At 62.3% G+C, this 14,834-nt stretch overlaps 2 protein-coding genes across 2 annotated transcripts in view; one reads left to right on the top strand and one right to left on the bottom strand.

Moving 5' to 3' along the window:
• Nucleotides 1–1,894, bottom strand: part of RELA (RELA proto-oncogene, NF-kB subunit) — a gene marked incomplete at both ends in the record, with an annotated part of 7,059 nt that extends 5,165 nt beyond the window's left edge. Inside the window, 2 exons of the mRNA XM_039719785.1 lie at nucleotides 892–1,040; nucleotides 1,817–1,894. Coding sequence (XP_039575719.1) covers nucleotides 892–1,040; nucleotides 1,817–1,894 — 227 coding nt within the window. The remainder of the gene's footprint in view (nucleotides 1–891; nucleotides 1,041–1,816) is intronic.
• Nucleotides 1,895–2,025: 131 nt separating this feature from the next.
• On the top strand, nucleotides 2,026–14,527 carry KAT5 (lysine acetyltransferase 5). The gene is made up of 16 exons (XM_039719784.1): nucleotides 2,026–2,299; nucleotides 2,629–2,693; nucleotides 2,834–2,970; nucleotides 5,767–5,847; nucleotides 6,597–6,671; nucleotides 7,366–7,614; nucleotides 8,121–8,210; nucleotides 8,300–8,440; nucleotides 9,154–9,247; nucleotides 10,750–10,909; nucleotides 11,037–11,047; nucleotides 12,191–12,350; nucleotides 13,273–13,277; nucleotides 13,458–13,516; nucleotides 13,632–13,734; nucleotides 14,098–14,527. The coding sequence occupies exons 1-16, from the start codon at nucleotides 2,070–2,072 to the stop codon at nucleotides 14,304–14,306; spliced, it is 1,869 nt and encodes a 622-aa protein (XP_039575718.1). The 5' UTR covers nucleotides 2,026–2,069; the 3' UTR covers nucleotides 14,307–14,527.
• Nucleotides 14,528–14,834: the final 307 nt, after the last annotated feature.

The raw sequence follows: 14,834 nt of genomic DNA, 5'->3' as shown, positions 1-14,834 counted from the left end.
GGGGGTCGCGGGTTTGGGGGGGGGGGGGGGTGTCCCGGATTTGGGGGTCTCCCGGATTTGGGTGGGTCCCGGATTTGGGGGATGTTTCAGATTTGGGGGGGTGTCCCAAATTTGGGGGTGGTCCCGGACTTAGGCGGGGTCCTGGATTTGGGGATGTCCCGGACTTGGGGGGAATGTCCCCAATTTGGGGGGGGGTCCCCAGATTTGGGAGGGGGTGTCCCCAATTCAGGGGGTGTCCCGGATTTGGGAGGGGGGGGGATATCTCAGATTCGGGGGTGTGTCCCTGATTTGAGGGGGGGTCCCTGATTTGAGGGGGGGTCCCGGATTTTGGGGTGTGTCCCGGATTTTGGGGTGTGTCCCTGATTTGAGGGGGGTCCCTGATTTGGGGTGGGTCCCAGTTTTGGGGGGGTGGTCCTGGATTTGTGGAGTATCCCAGATTTGGGGGTTTATTGATTTTTTTTTTAGGATTTTTTTGTATTTTAGGAGGAGTGTCCCAGATTTTGGGGGGGTCCCAGATTTGTGGGGTATCCCCGATTTGGGGTGGTCCCAGATTTGGGGTGTGTCCCGGATTTTGGGGGGGGTATCCCCAATTCGGGGGGTGTGTCCCAGATTTGAGGGGGCTCCCGGGTTTTGGGGGGGGTGTCCCCGATTTGGGGGGGTATCCCCAATTCGGGGGTCTCCCCAATTCGGGGGGTGTGTCCCGGATTTGGGGTGTGTCCCAGATTTGAGGGGGGTCCCGGGTTTTGGGGGGTGGTCCCGGGTTTTGGGGGGTGTCCCCGATTCGGGGGTTATCCCGGATTTTGGGGGGGGGTCTCCCCGATTCGGGGGTTATCCCGGATTTTGGGGGGGGTCTCCCCGATTCGGGGGTGTCCCCGATTGGGGGGGTCCCACCTGTGCACGCTGCGCTCGGGGCTCAGCTCGGCCTCGTAGAAGCCGTCCCGGCAGTCCTTGCCCACCAGCTCGTGGGGGTGGGGGCGGTGCGGGGGGTCCTTGGTCACCAGCGACACCCGCACCCGCCCCGGGCCCCGGTAGTTGTTCACCTGCGGGGACACACTGGTTTGGACTGGTCTGCACTGGTTTGCACTGGTCTGGACTGGTTTGGACTGGTTTGGAGTGGTCTGCGCTGGTTTGGAGTGGTTTGCACTGGTTTGGACTGGTTTGGACTGGTCTGCACTGGTTTGGACTGGTTTGGAGTGGTCTGCACTGGTCTGGACTGGTTTGGACTGGTCTGCACTGGTTTGGACTGGTCTGGACTGGTTTGCACTGATTTGGACTGGTTTGCACTGGTTTGGATTGGTTTACATTGATTTGGACTGGTTTGCACTGGTTTGGACTGGTTTAAACTGGTTTGGACTGGTTTACATTGATTTGGACTGGTTTGCACTGGTTTGGACTGGTCTGCACTGGTTTGGAGTGGTTTACATTGATTTGGACTGGTTTGCACTGGTTTGGACTGGTTTAAACTGGTTTGGACTGGTTTACATTGATTTGGACTGGTTTGCACTGGTTTGGACTGGTCTGCACTGGTTTGGAGTGGTTTACATTGATTTGGACTGGTTTGCACTGGTTTGGACTGGTTTAAACTGGTTTGCACTGGTCTGCCCATGGGGGTCTGGGGGAGGCGGCTGCTGACCCCCCCCACCCCAGGGATAGGGGCACTGGAGGGGTCCCAGGCTGTTACTGGGGTGTACTGGTCTATACTGGGATGCACTGGGACGCTCACACAGGGGGTGAGAAGGAGCTTGGGGGGCTCAGGGTTGTTACTGGTCTATACTGGTCTATACTGGTCTATACTGGTCCGTACTGGGGCACTCACGCGGATGGTGGGGTGGGTCCGGGTGCTCTCGCTGCTGTGCTCCCCGGGGATGCGGGGGCGAGGGAAGGGCGGGGGAGGGGCCGCGCTCGCGCCGCCGCTCGCGGAAGCGCCGCGCCCCACGTGACGCGGCTGCCGGGAAGGCCCCGCCCCCTTTCTGCCGCTCCCGCCAACCGGAGGCGGGGCCGAGGAGGAAGGGGCGTGCCCGCGTGCCGGAAGCGCGTCGGGCCGGCCGGAAGCGGAGGCCGGGAGGAGAATGGCGGAGGTGGGCAGCGGGCGGGGGGGAACGGCGCGGAGAGGGCTCGGGGAGCCTCCCGAGGGCTTCCGGGAGCCTCCGGAAGGGTTCGGGGACCCCCCGAACCCCCCGCGGGGGTTTTGGGGCCCCCCCGGCCCTGACGAGGCCCCGCCCCCGCAGGGGGAGGTGTCCGAGGGCTGCCGCCTGCCCGTGCTGCGCCGTAACCAGGACAACGAGGATGAGTGGCGTGAGTGGGGCGGGGCTTAGCGCGCGGGGGCCAATCAGGGCGCGGGGGCGGGGCTGCGGGGGCGGCGGGAAGGCGTCCCTGGGGCTGTTTTGGGGATCCCTGTGGGGGCTTTGGGGGTCTCTGGGTGGGTTTGGGGATCCCTGGGGGGGTGTTGGGGGTCCCTGGGTGGGTTTGGGGGTCCCTGGGTGAGTTTGGGGTCCCTGGGTGGGTTTTGGGGGTTCCTGGATGGGTTTTAGGATTTCTGTGGTAGTTTTGGGATCCCTGGGTGGGATTTGGGGGTCCCTGGGTGGGATTTGGGGTCCCCGGGGATGGGGACAGACAGGGGACACACAGGGACATGGGGACACGCGTGAAGGACATCAGTGGGAGGAAGCTGTTCTACGTGCACTACATCGACTGTGAGTGACACTGGGGGGGGCAGAGGGGACAGACAGGGGACACGGGGACACACAGGGACATGGGACACACGGACACGCTGTCCCCAAGGCTGGGGTGGCCCTGGGGGTGGCACGTTGTCACCGCGTGTCCCTGTCCCCAGTCAACAAGCGCCTGGACGAGTGGGTGACCCACGACCGGCTGGACCTGAAGCGGGTGCAGGTGCCCCGCAAGGAGGCCAAGACCCCCACCAAGAACGGCCTGCCCGGCTCGCGGCCCGGCTCCCCCGACAGGGACACGGTGAGGGACACCGGGGGGAACAGGGGACAGGGGACACAGGACAGGGACAGGGACACGGTGAGGGGACACCAGGGGACACAGGAACGGCCTGCCCGGCTCGCGGCCCGGCTCCCCCGACAGGGACACGGTGAGGGACACCGGGGACACCGGGGACAGGGGACACAGGACAGGGTGAGGGACAGGGGACAGGGGGGGACTGGGGGACACCAGGGGGACAGGGGACACGGGGACATGGGAGGGACAGGGACACAGTGAAGGACATGGGGATATGGTGAGGGACACGAGGGGACATGGGGACACAGGGACAGGGGGACACGGTGGGGGGACACGAGGACATGGGGTTACAGTGGGGGACAGGGGGACACTTGGGGACATGGAGGGGGACACAGGAACACAGTGGGGGGACACTGGGAACAGGGACAGGGGACACTCGGAGCCGTTGGGGACAGAGCTGGAGTCCCCAAACCCCGTCGTGGGGTGACACTCACCCCCCACGGCAGGGACATCCCCTGGGGACACCCCCTGGGGGGTGGTGACATCCCCAAGGGCCACCCTGGACCCTTGGGGACATCCCCAGCCCCTTTAGGGGACCCTGGGGACATTTCTGATCCTTTTAAGGGACCTTGGGGACACCTGCAACTCCTTTAGAGGACTTTGGGGACATCCCCAGCCCCTCGGGCCACCCCGGACCCTTGGGACATCCCCAGCCCCTTTAGGGGACCCTGGGGACATTTCTGATCCTTTTAAGGGACCTTGGGGACATTCCCGGCCCCTTCCTGGGGACGCTGGGGACATCTCTGACCCCATGGGGACATCCCCAACCCCTCTAAGGGGACCCTGGGGACATTTATGACCCCTTTAAGGGACCTTGGAGACAGCCCTGTCCCCTCTAAGGGGACCCTGGGGACACCCCTGACTCCTCTAAAGGGACCCTGGGGACATCCCTGACCCCTTTAAGGGGACCTTGGGGACACCCCTGCCTCCTTGGGGACACCACTGACCCCTCTAAAAGGACCCTGGGAACATCCCTGACCCCTTTAAGGGGACCTTGGGGACACTCCTGTCCCCTTGGGGACATTCCCAGCCCCTCTAAGGGGATCCTGGGGACACCCCTGATCCCTTGATGACATCTCTGACCCCTCTAAGGGGACCTTGGGGACACCCCTGACCCCTTGATGACACCTCTGACCCCTCTAAGGGGACCTTAGGGACACCCCTGTCCCTTTGGGGACACCTCTGCCCCCTTGGGGACATTCCCAGCCCCTCTAAGGGGATCCTGGGGACATCCCTGACCCCTTGGGGACACCCCTGTCCCCTTTAAGGGGACCCTGGGGACACCCCTGACCCCTTGGGGACACCCCTGACCCCTCTAAGGGGACCCTGGGGACACCCCTCTCCCCTTGGGGACACCCCTGTCCCCTCAAGGCCACCCCCGCCCCCTTTAGGAGCCCTTGGGGCCACCCCGGGCTGTCCCCAGGGAGGGGACCCGGGGGGTGCCGGGAGGGTCCCCGAGCCCGCGGTGGCTTTGTCCCCTGCGTGTCCCCTGCGTGTCCCCCTAAACCCTCCTCTTCCTCCCGGCGCAGAGGAAGAGCCTGGAGCTGGCGCTGCCGGTGGCCCCCGCCAGCGGGAAGAGTTTGCCAGGGCCACCAGCAGGGCCACCAGCGGGGCCACCAGGGCCACCAGCGGGGCCACCAGCGGGGCCACCAGCGGGGCCACCAGGGCCGGGGCCCATCACGCTCCGCCTGCAGCTGCCCAAGGAGAGCGAGGCCGAGCCCCCCCAGCGCCCCACGGTAACCCCCGGTGGCCCCGGCGTCCCCAGGGTCCCCGATGTCCCAAATGTCCTCAGGATCCCCAATGGCCCCAGATGTCCCCAGGGTCCCCAGGTGTCACCACATGGCCTCAGGGTCCCCAGTAGCATCATTGTCCCTGAGGGCCCCAATGTCCCCAGGGTCCCCAATGTCCCCAAGCTCCCCAATGTCCCCAGGGTCCCCGATTTCCCAAATGTCCCCAGGGTCCCCAATGGCCCCAATGTCCCCAGGGTTCCTGACAGCTCCAAATGTCCCCGATGTCCCCAGTGTCCCCAGTGTTCCTGGTGTCCCTAGTGTCCCCAATATCCCCTAATGTCCCCAGGGTCCCTAGGGTCCCCAATGGCTCCAGGTCCACAGTGTCCCCAAATGGCCTCAATATCCCCTAATGTCCCCAAATATCCCAAATGTCCCCAGGGTCCCCGATGTCCCCAAATGGCCCCAAGTGTCCCAAAAGTCCCCAGGGTCCCCAGTGTCCCGTGTCCCCAATGGCCCCAAGGTCCCCAGTGTCCCCAATATCCCCTAATGTCCCCAGGGTCCCTGGTGTCCCCAGTGTCCCCATCTGGCCCCAAAAGTGGCCCCAGAAATGGTCCCTGGGAGGTCCCGGTTTTGTCACCCGTGGTGTCCCCAGGGTGTCCCCGTCCCATTCCCCGTCCCTGTCCCCAAGGGGTGCCCTCGCTGTCCCCGTCCCTGTCCCCACAGCCGGGTGTCCCCTGAGCCTCCCCTTCCCCGGGCATACTGGGAACACTGGGAGGGACTGGGATGGACTGGGAGGGACGGGGATGGACTGGGAGGGACGGGGATGGACTGGGAGGGACGGGGATGGACTGGGAGGGACGGGGATGGACTGGGAGGGACGGGGATGGACTGGGAGGGACGGGGATGGACTGGGAGGGACTGGAGGGACTGGGACGGACTGGGATAGACTGGGAGGGACTGGGATGCACCGGGATGAACTGAACTGGTCTGAACTGGTGTGAACTGGTCCCAGAAGCGCAAGGTGGAGGTGGTGTCCCCGGCCACGCCCGTCCCCGCCCCCACCGAGACCTCGCAGGCCTCCGTGTTCCCCCAGGTGAGCCCAGTATGCACCAGTAACACCAGTATGCACCAGTAATACACCAGTAACTGACCAGTAACACCAGTAACCGACCGACAACACACCAGTAACCAATCAATAACACACCAGTATGGGCCAGTAACACACCAGTAACTGACCAGTAATACACCAGTCACACACCAGTAACACCAGTAAGACCTAGTTGCACACCAGTAACACACCAATAACGCACCAGTAACACACCAGTCACACACCAGTCACACCAGTAACCCCCCCCCCCCCCCCCCCCCGCGGTCCCCAGACCCACTGGGGGATCCCCAAATCTGGGGCATTCTGGGGGATTTGGGGTGTCTGGGATTGTTTGGGGGGTATTTGGGGCAGTTTTGGGTTGATTTGGGGGTATTTTGGGGTGATTTTTGGGTGTTTTGATGTGATTTGGGGCAGTTTTGGGGTGATTTCGGGGTGTTTTGATGTGATTTGGGGGTGATTTTGGGTGATTTCAGGGCGTTTTGGGGTGATTATGGGTGATTTGGGGGTGATTTCGGGGTGATTTCAGGGCGTTTTGGGGCGATTTGGGGTTTTTTGGGGTGATTTTGTGTTTTTGGGGCAGTTTAGAGGTGAATTTGGGGTGATTTCGGGGTGATTTCGGGGCGTTTTGGGGCGTTTTGGGGTTTTTTGGGGTGATTTTGGGTTTTTGGGGCAGTTTAGGGGTGATTCGGGGGTGATTCTGGGGGTTCCAGGCGCTGACCCCCCTCTCCCCCCAGAACGGCTCCGCGCGCCGGGCGGTGGCGGCGCAGCCCGGCCGGAAGAGGAAATCAGCGTGCCTGGGGACAGACGAGGTGGGGACACCTGGGAACACCTGGGGACACCTCGGGGGACACCCGGGGACACCTGGGGACACCTCGGGGGACACCTGGGGGGGAGGGGCTGCCCCGCCCCGGCGGCTGCGAGGGGGAGGGGAGGAGGGAAATGGGATCCGGGGCTGGGGAAACTGAGGCACGGGAGAGGAAAATCGCCTGGAAAGGAGGAAAAGGAGGCAGGAAAGTGGAAAAAACAGCCAAAAAATGGCGTTTGAATGAGATTTAACCTTGGGAAACTGAGGCAGAGGGAGAAAATCACCTGGAAATGAGGAAAATGAGGCAGGGATGGGGAAAAGTAAATTGAAATGGGGGAAATGTGAAAGACACCTGGAGTCAGAGAAACTGAGGCAGGGCAGGGGAAAAAATCAGCTGGAAATGGCTAAAAACAAAGGAACAGACAAAAATTACCTGAAAATGGGAAAAACCAAGCCAGGGGCAGGGACCTCCCTGGACCTGGGGCTGGCTGTGTCCCCAGCCCTGTCCCCACCCTGACCCCGCTGCCCCACGCTGACCCCACTGACCCCTCTGTCCCCTCCCTGACCCCACCCTGACTCTGTACTCTGTCCCCCCACTGACCCCTGTCCCCCCTGACCCCTGTCCCCTCTGTCCCCACTGACCCCTGTGTCCCCTCTGTCCCCCTGCTGACCCCACTGTCCCCGTGTCCCGGCCCCAGGACTCTCAGGACTCGTCGGACGGGGCCCCGTCGGCGCCGCGCATGACGGGCAGCCTGGTGTCGGACCGCAGCCACGACGACATCGTGACGCGCATGAAGAACATCGAGTGCATCGAGCTGGGCCGGCACCGCCTCAAGCCCTGGTACTTCTCGCCGTACCCGCAGGAGCTGACGGGGCTGCCCGTGCTCTACCTGTGCGAGTTCTGCCTCAAGTACGGCCACAGCCTGCGCTGCCTGCAGCGGCACCTGGTAACCCCCTGGGGGGGTTTGGGGAGTTTTAGGGGGCTTTAAAGGGATTTGGGGGAGTTTTAGGGGGGTTTTAGGGGGCTTTGAATCCCTTTGAAGGGATTCAGCTGACGGGGCTGCCCGTGCTCTACCTGTGCGAGTTCTGCCTCAAGTACGGCCACAGCCTGCGCTGCCTGCAGCGGCACCTGGTAACCCCCTGGGGGGGAATCAGGGGGAGGGGGGGTTTTTTAGGGGGCTTTAAAGGGATTTGGGGGAGTTTTAGGGGGGTTTTAGGGGGCTTTGAATCCCTTTGAAGGGATTCAGCTGACGGGGCTGCCCGTGCTCTACCTGTGCGAGTTCTGCCTCAAGTACGGCCACAGCCTGCGCTGCCTGCAGCGGCACCTGGTAACCCCCTGGGGGGTTTGGGGGGATTTGGGGAGTTTTAGGGGGGGAGTGGGGTCCCCCCCCTGCAGAGGGGGTAGGCAAGGAGAAACCCCCCCCCCCAAAACCCCCCCAAAAAACCCCCCCAGACCAAGTGTGACCTGCGGCACCCCCCTGGCAACGAGATCTACCGCAAGGGCACCATCTCCTTCTTCGAGATCGACGGCCGCAAGAACAAGGTCAGGGGGCTCTGGGGGTCCTGGGGGGCGGTCCTGGGGGGCTCCCCCCCATCCTGCACCCCGCTGACCCCCCCGGGACCCCTCCCCAGAGCTACTCCCAGAACCTGTGCCTCCTGGCCAAGTGTTTCCTGGACCACAAGACCCTTTACTACGACACCGACCCCTTCCTCTTCTACGTCATGACCGAGTACGACTGCAAAGGCTTCCACATCGTGGGCTACTTCTCCAAGGTGGGGGGCTCGGGGGGTCTGGGGGCTTTTGGGTGCAATCCCAGGGGGTTTTGGGGTTCCATCCCAGGGGTTTTTGGGGTCCCATTCCTGGGGGATTTTTGGGTGCAATCCCAGGGATTTTTGGGTGGTCCCAGGAGTTTTTGGGGTGGTTCCAGGGGATTTTGGGGTTCCATCCCAGGGGTTTTTGGGGTCCCATTCCTGGGGGATTTTTGGGTGCAATCCCAGGGATTTTTGGGTGGTCCCAGGAGTTTTTGGGGTGGTTCCAGGGGATTTTGGGGTTCCATCCCAGGGGTTTTTGGGGTCCCATTCCTGGGGGATTTTTGGGTGCAATCCCAGGGTTTTTTTTGGGTGGTCCCAGGGGTTTTTGGGGTTCCATCCCAGGGATTTTGGGAATTTAGGGGGGTTGGGGGGGGTCTGGGGGGGATAAAAAGGAATTTTGGGGATTTCTGAGGGATTTTGGGAGCTCCAGGAGGGATTTTAGGGTGGTCCCAGAGGTTTTTGGGATCGTGGGATCATCCTGGAGGGTTTTGGGTGCAATCCCAGGGGATTTTGGGGTTCCATCCCAGGGGTTTTTGGGGTCCCATTCCTGGGGGATTTTTGGGTGCAATCCCAGGGTTTTTTTTGGGTGGTCCCAGGGGTTTTTGGGGTTCCATCCCAGGGATTTTGGGGTGGTCCCAGGGGATTTTGGGGTCCCATCCTGGGGTCTCCTGCAGGAGAAGGAGTCGACCGAGGATTACAACGTGGCCTGCATCCTGACCCTGCCCCCGTACCAGCGCCGCGGCTATGGCAAGCTGCTCATCGAGTTCAGTCAGTGCCCCCACCTGGGAACCCCCAAACCTGACCCCAAACCTGGGAACCCCCAAACCTGGGAACCCCCAAACCTGGGAACCCCCACATCCCACCCCAACCTCACCCCAAACCTGGGAACCCCCAAACCCCACCTCAAAACCCTGGGAATCCCCCAAATCTTCAGGTGTCCTCACCTGTCCCCTGTCCCTCACCTGTCCCCATCTGTCCCCCATGTCCCCACCTGTCCCAGCCCTGTCCCACCTGCCTCACCTGTCCCTCGCCTATCCCACCTGTCCCCCCTTGTCCCCCCCGTCCCTCACCTGTCTCACCTGTCTCTAATTTAGGGGGGTTGGGGGGGGTCTGGGGGGGATAAAAAGGAATTTTGGGGATTTCTGAGGGATTTTGGGAGCTCCAGGAGGGATTTTAGGGTGGTCCCAGAGGTTTTTGGGATCGTGGGATCATCCTGGAGGGTTTTGGGTGCAATCCCAGGGGATTTTGGGGTTCCATCCCAGGGGTTTTTGGGTGCAATCCCAGGGATTTTGGGGTGGTCCCAGGGGATTTTGGGGTCCCATCCTGGGGTCTCCTGCAGGAGAAGGAGTCGACCGAGGATTACAACGTGGCCTGCATCCTGACCCTGCCCCCGTACCAGCGCCGCGGCTACGGCAAGCTGCTCATCGAGTTCAGTCAGTGCCCCCACCTGGGAACCCCCAAACCTGACCCCAAACTCACCCCAAACCTGGGAACCCCCAAACCTGACCCCAAACGTGGGAACCCCCAAACCCCACCCCAAACCTGGGAACCCCCACCTCCCTCCCCAAGCCCAAACGTGGCCTGCATCCTGACCCTGCCCCCGTACCAGCGCCGCGGCTATGGCAAGCTGCTCATCGAGTTCAGTCAGTGCCCCCACCTGGGAACCCCCAAACCTGACCCCAAACCTGGGAACCCCCAAACCTGGGAACCCCCAAACCTGGGAACCCCCACATCCCACCCCAACCTCACCCCAAACCTGGGAACCCCCAAACCCCACCTCAAAACCCTGGGAATCCCCCAAATCTTCAGGTGTCCTCACCTGTCCCCTGTCCCTCACCTGTCCCCATCTGTCCCCCATGTCCCCACCTGTCCCAGCCCTGTCCCACCTGCCTCACCTGTCCCTCACCTATCCCACCTGTCCCCCCTTGTCCCCCCCGTCCCTCACCTGTCTCACCTGTCTCTCTGGTGTCCCTCACCTGTTCCCCAGTGTCCCTCACCTGTCTCACCTGTCTCCTGTCTTCCCTGTCCCCTGTGTCTCACCTGTGTCCCTTGTCCCTCACCTGTCTCCTATTCCTCCCCTGTCCCCTGTGTCTCACCTGTCCCATGTCTCACCTGTCCCTCACCTGTCTCACGTGTCCCCCGTCCCTCCCGTGTCCCTCACGTGTCCCTCCCGTGTCCCTCACCTGTCTCACCTGTCCCTCACATGTCCCTCCCGTGTCCCTCACCTGTCTCACGTGTCCCTCACCTGTGTCCCACGTGTCCCCGTGCAGGTTACGAGCTCTCCAAGGTGGAGGGCAAGACGGGCACCCCCGAGAAGCCGCTCTCGGACCTGGGGCTGCTCTCGTACCGCAGTTACTGGTCCCAGACCATCCTGGAGATCCTCATGGGGCTCAAGGCCGAGGCGGGCGAGCGGCCCCAGATCACCATCAAGTGAGCCACGCCCCCTCCCCGCGGCCACGCCCACTCCCGAGACCACGCCCCCTCAGAAATCCGTATCCCTTATTGGGAAACTCCACCCCTTTCTGCTCCACCCCTTCCTAAAGCTCCGCCCACACAGCAATACCCAATGTGGGTGGAGCTCGTTCAGGCCACGCCCCCTTCATAAAGCCACACCCCTTACTGTGAGCCCCCACCCCTTTCTGCTCCACCCCTTCCTAAAGCTCCGCCCATGCAGAGCAATACCCAATGTGGGCAGTTCACCCAGGCCACGCCCCCTCACAAAGCCACACCTCCTCATAAGCCACACCCCTTACTGTGAGGCCCCACCCCTTCACAAAGCTCCTCCCACCACAGAGCAATACCCAATGTGGGCAGCTTGTTCAGGCCACGCCCCTTCATAAAGCCACACCTCCTGAGAAAGCCACACCCCTTATGGTGAGGCTCCACCCCTTCACAAAGCCACACCTCCTCATAAAGCCACACCCCTTACTGTGAGGCCCCACCCCTTCACAAAGCTCCTCCCACCACAGAGCAATACCCAATGTGGGCAGCTTGTTCAGGCCACGCCCCTTCATAAAGCCACACCTCCTGAGAAAGCCACACCCCTTATGGTGAGGCTCCACCCCTTCACAAAGCCACACCTCCTCATAAAGCCACACCCCTTACTGTGAGGCCCCACCCCTTCACAAAGCTCCTCCCACCACAGAGCAATACCCAATGTGGGCAGCTTGTTCAGGCCACGCCCCTTCATAAAGCCACACCTCCTGAGAAAGCCACACCCCTTATGGTGAGGCTCCACCCCTTCACAAAGCCACACCTCCTCATAAAGCCACACCCCTTACTGTGAGGCCCCACCCCTTCACAAAGCTCCTCCCACCACAGAGCAATACCCAATGTGGGCAGCTTGTTCAGGCCACGCCCCTTCATAAAGCCACACCTCCTGAGAAAGCCACACCCCCCCCAAACCCCACCTCAAAACCCTGGGAATCCCCCAAATCTTCAGGTGTCCTCACCTGTCCCCTGTCTCACCTGTGTCCCCTGTGTCTCACCTGTGTCTCCCCTGTCCCCTGTGTCTCACCTGTGTCCCCTGTCCCTCCCCTGTCCCTCCCATGTCCCTCACCTGTCCCTTGTCCCCTGTCCCCTGTGTCTCACCTGTCTCACCTGTCCCGTGTCTCACCTGTCCCTCACCTGTCCCACCTGTCCCCGTGTCCCTCACGTGTCCCTCACCTGTCTCACCTGTCCCTCACCTGTCCCTCACGTGTCCCCGTGCAGGTTACGAGCTCTCCAAGGTGGAGGGCAAGACGGGCACCCCCGAGAAGCCGCTCTCGGACCTGGGGCTGCTCTCGTACCGCAGTTACTGGTCCCAGACCATCCTGGAGATCCTCATGGGGCTCAAGGCCGAGGCGGGCGAGCGGCCCCAGATCACCATCAAGTGAGCCACGCCCCCTCCCCGCGGCCACGCCCACTCCCGAGACCACGCCCCCTCAGAAATCCGTATCCCTTATTGGGAAACTCCACCCCTTTCTGCTCCACCCCTTCCTAAAGCTCCGCCCACACAGCAATACCCAATGTGGGTGGAGCTCGTTCAGGCCACGCCCCCTTCATAAAGCCACACCCCTTACTGTGAGCCCCCACCCCTTTCTGCTCCACCCCTTCCTAAAGCTCCGCCCATGCAGAGCAATACCCAATGTGGGCAGTTCACCCAGGCCACGCCCCCTCACAAAGCCACACCTCCTCATAAGCCACACCCCTTACTGTGAGGCCCCACCCCTTCACAAAGCTCCTCCCACCACAGAGCAATACCCAATGTGGGCAGCTTGTTCGCACACCTGGGGGGCCCCGCACACCTGGGGGGCTCTGCACACCTGGGGGGCTCTGCACACCTGGGGGGGCCCCGCACACCTGGGGGGACCCGCACACCTGGGGGGCTCTGCACACCTGGGGGGCTCTGCACACCTGGGGGGCTCTGCACACCTGGGGGGCTCTGCACACCTGGGGGGCTCTGCACACCTGGGGGGGCTCTGCACACCTGGGGGGGCCCCGCACACCTGGGGGGGGTCATGAAATACCTCGCTGTGTCCCCCTTTGGACACCTGGGTGTCACACACAAATTTGTCTCTCACCTGTGCACACCTGTACGGGGTCAGTGCACCCTGTCACACCTGTGCACACCTGTATGGGGTCAGTGCATCCTGACTCACCTGTGCACACCTGTATGGGGTCAGTGTGCCCTGACTCACCTGTGCACACCTGTGCACACCTGTACACATCTGTACACACCTGTCTCACCTGCACACACCTGCACACACCTGCACACACCTGTCTGTCTCACCTGCCTGTCTGTCCCCCCGCAGGGTCAGTACATCCTGTCTCACCTGTCTCTCACCTGTCTCACCTGTCTGTCCGTCTGTCCCTGTGCAGGGTCAGTACACCCTGTCTCACCTGTCCGTCTGTCCGTCCCTGCACAGGGTCAGTACATCCTGACACACCTGTCAATCTCACCTGTCAGTCTCACCTGTCCGTCTGTCCGTCCCCGCAGGGTCAGTACATCCTGACACACCTGTCTCTCACCTGTCTGTCCGTCTGTCCCCGCACAGGGTCAGTACATCCTGACACACCTGTCTGTCCGTCTGTCCCCCCCATGCAGGGTCAGTACATCCTGATGCACCTGTGCACACCTGTCTCACCTGTCCGTCTGTCCGTCCCTGCACAGGGTCAGTACATCCTGACACACCTGTCCGTCTGTCTGTCCCCGCAGGGTCAGTACATCCTGACGCACCTGTGCACACCTGTCTCACCTGTCCGTCTGTCCGTCTGTCCGTCCCCGCACAGGGTCAGTACATCCTGACCCCCCTGTCCGTCTGTCCGCCTGACACACCTGTCAATCTCACCTGTCAGTCTCACCTGTCCGTCTGTCCGTCCCTGCACAGGGTCAGTACATCCTGACACACCTGTCAATCTCACCTGTCAGTCTCACCTGTCCGTCTGTCCGTCCCTGCACAGGGTCAGTACATCCTGACACACCTGTCAATCTCACCTGTCAGTCTCACCTGTCCGTCTGTCCGTCCCTGCACAGGGTCAGTACATCCTGACACACCTGTCTCTCACCTGTCTGTCCGTCTGTCCCCGCACAGGGTCAGTACATCCTGACACACCTGTCCGTCTGTCTGTCCCCGCAGGGTCAGTACATCCTGACGCACCTGTGCACACCTGTCTCACCTGTCCGTCTGTCCGTCTGTCCGTCCCCGCACAGGGTCAGTACATCCTGACGCTCTCCGAGGACATCGTGGAGGGCCACGAGCGCGCCATGCTGAAGCGGCTGCTGCGCATCGACGCCAAGTGCCTGCACTTCACCCCCAAGGACTGGAGCAAGCGCGGCAAGTGGTGAGGCCACGCCCACCCCGTGGCCACGCCCACCCGGACACGCCCACCGGACACGCCCACCGGACACGCCCTGCCAGGCCCCGCCCTGCAGGACCACGCCCTGCCGGGCCACGCCCCTTGGGCTGCACCATGCCTGGCCACGCCCCTGGCAGGCCACGCCCCGCCAGGCCACGCCCCCTCGTTAGCAGGCGCCGCTCATTAAAGAACACCTGGCCCCGCCCACACCTGGCGCTGCAAATCCTTTATTGACCATAAAAGGGGCGGGGTCTTATCAGGCCACACCCACTTCTGGAGTGGTTGTGGGCGTGGCTTTTGGAGGCTCCGCCCACTCTGGGTGTGGCTTTGTGAGGCCACACCCACATTCAGGCTTTGTTGTGGGTGGAGCCTCCTGTGAATAGATTTGGTGTTTTAATTAAAGTGGGTGTGGCTTCCACAGGCTCCACCCACACTGGGAGGGGCTTCAGGCACTCTCGAGTAAATAAGCCCCGCCCAGTGGGTGTGGCCAGCTCTGTTAATGAGGTGGGCGTGGCTC

Source organism: Passer montanus, unplaced genomic scaffold, assembly GCF_014805655.1.
Source record: "Passer montanus isolate IOZ18808 unplaced genomic scaffold, ASM1480565v1 scaffold421, whole genome shotgun sequence".
Taxonomy (NCBI): Eukaryota; Metazoa; Chordata; class Aves; order Passeriformes; family Passeridae; genus Passer; species Passer montanus.
Note: the sequence above shows the minus strand (reverse complement) of the source record. Positions and strands in the feature narration are given on the sequence as shown.

Bases quoted from the DNA above. Each gene is read 5' to 3' on its own strand.
- KAT5 (XM_039719784.1), top strand. From the start codon at position 2,070: ATGGCGGAGGTGGGCAGCGGGCGGGGGGGAACGGCGCGGAGAGGGCTC. The intron at 2,694-2,833 runs GTGAGTGACACT...CCCTGTCCCCAG, and splicing joins CTACGTGCACTACATCGACT to TCAACAAGCGCCTGGACGAG. The intron at 5,848-6,596 runs GTGAGCCCAGTA...CTCTCCCCCCAG, and splicing joins AGGCCTCCGTGTTCCCCCAG to AACGGCTCCGCGCGCCGGGC.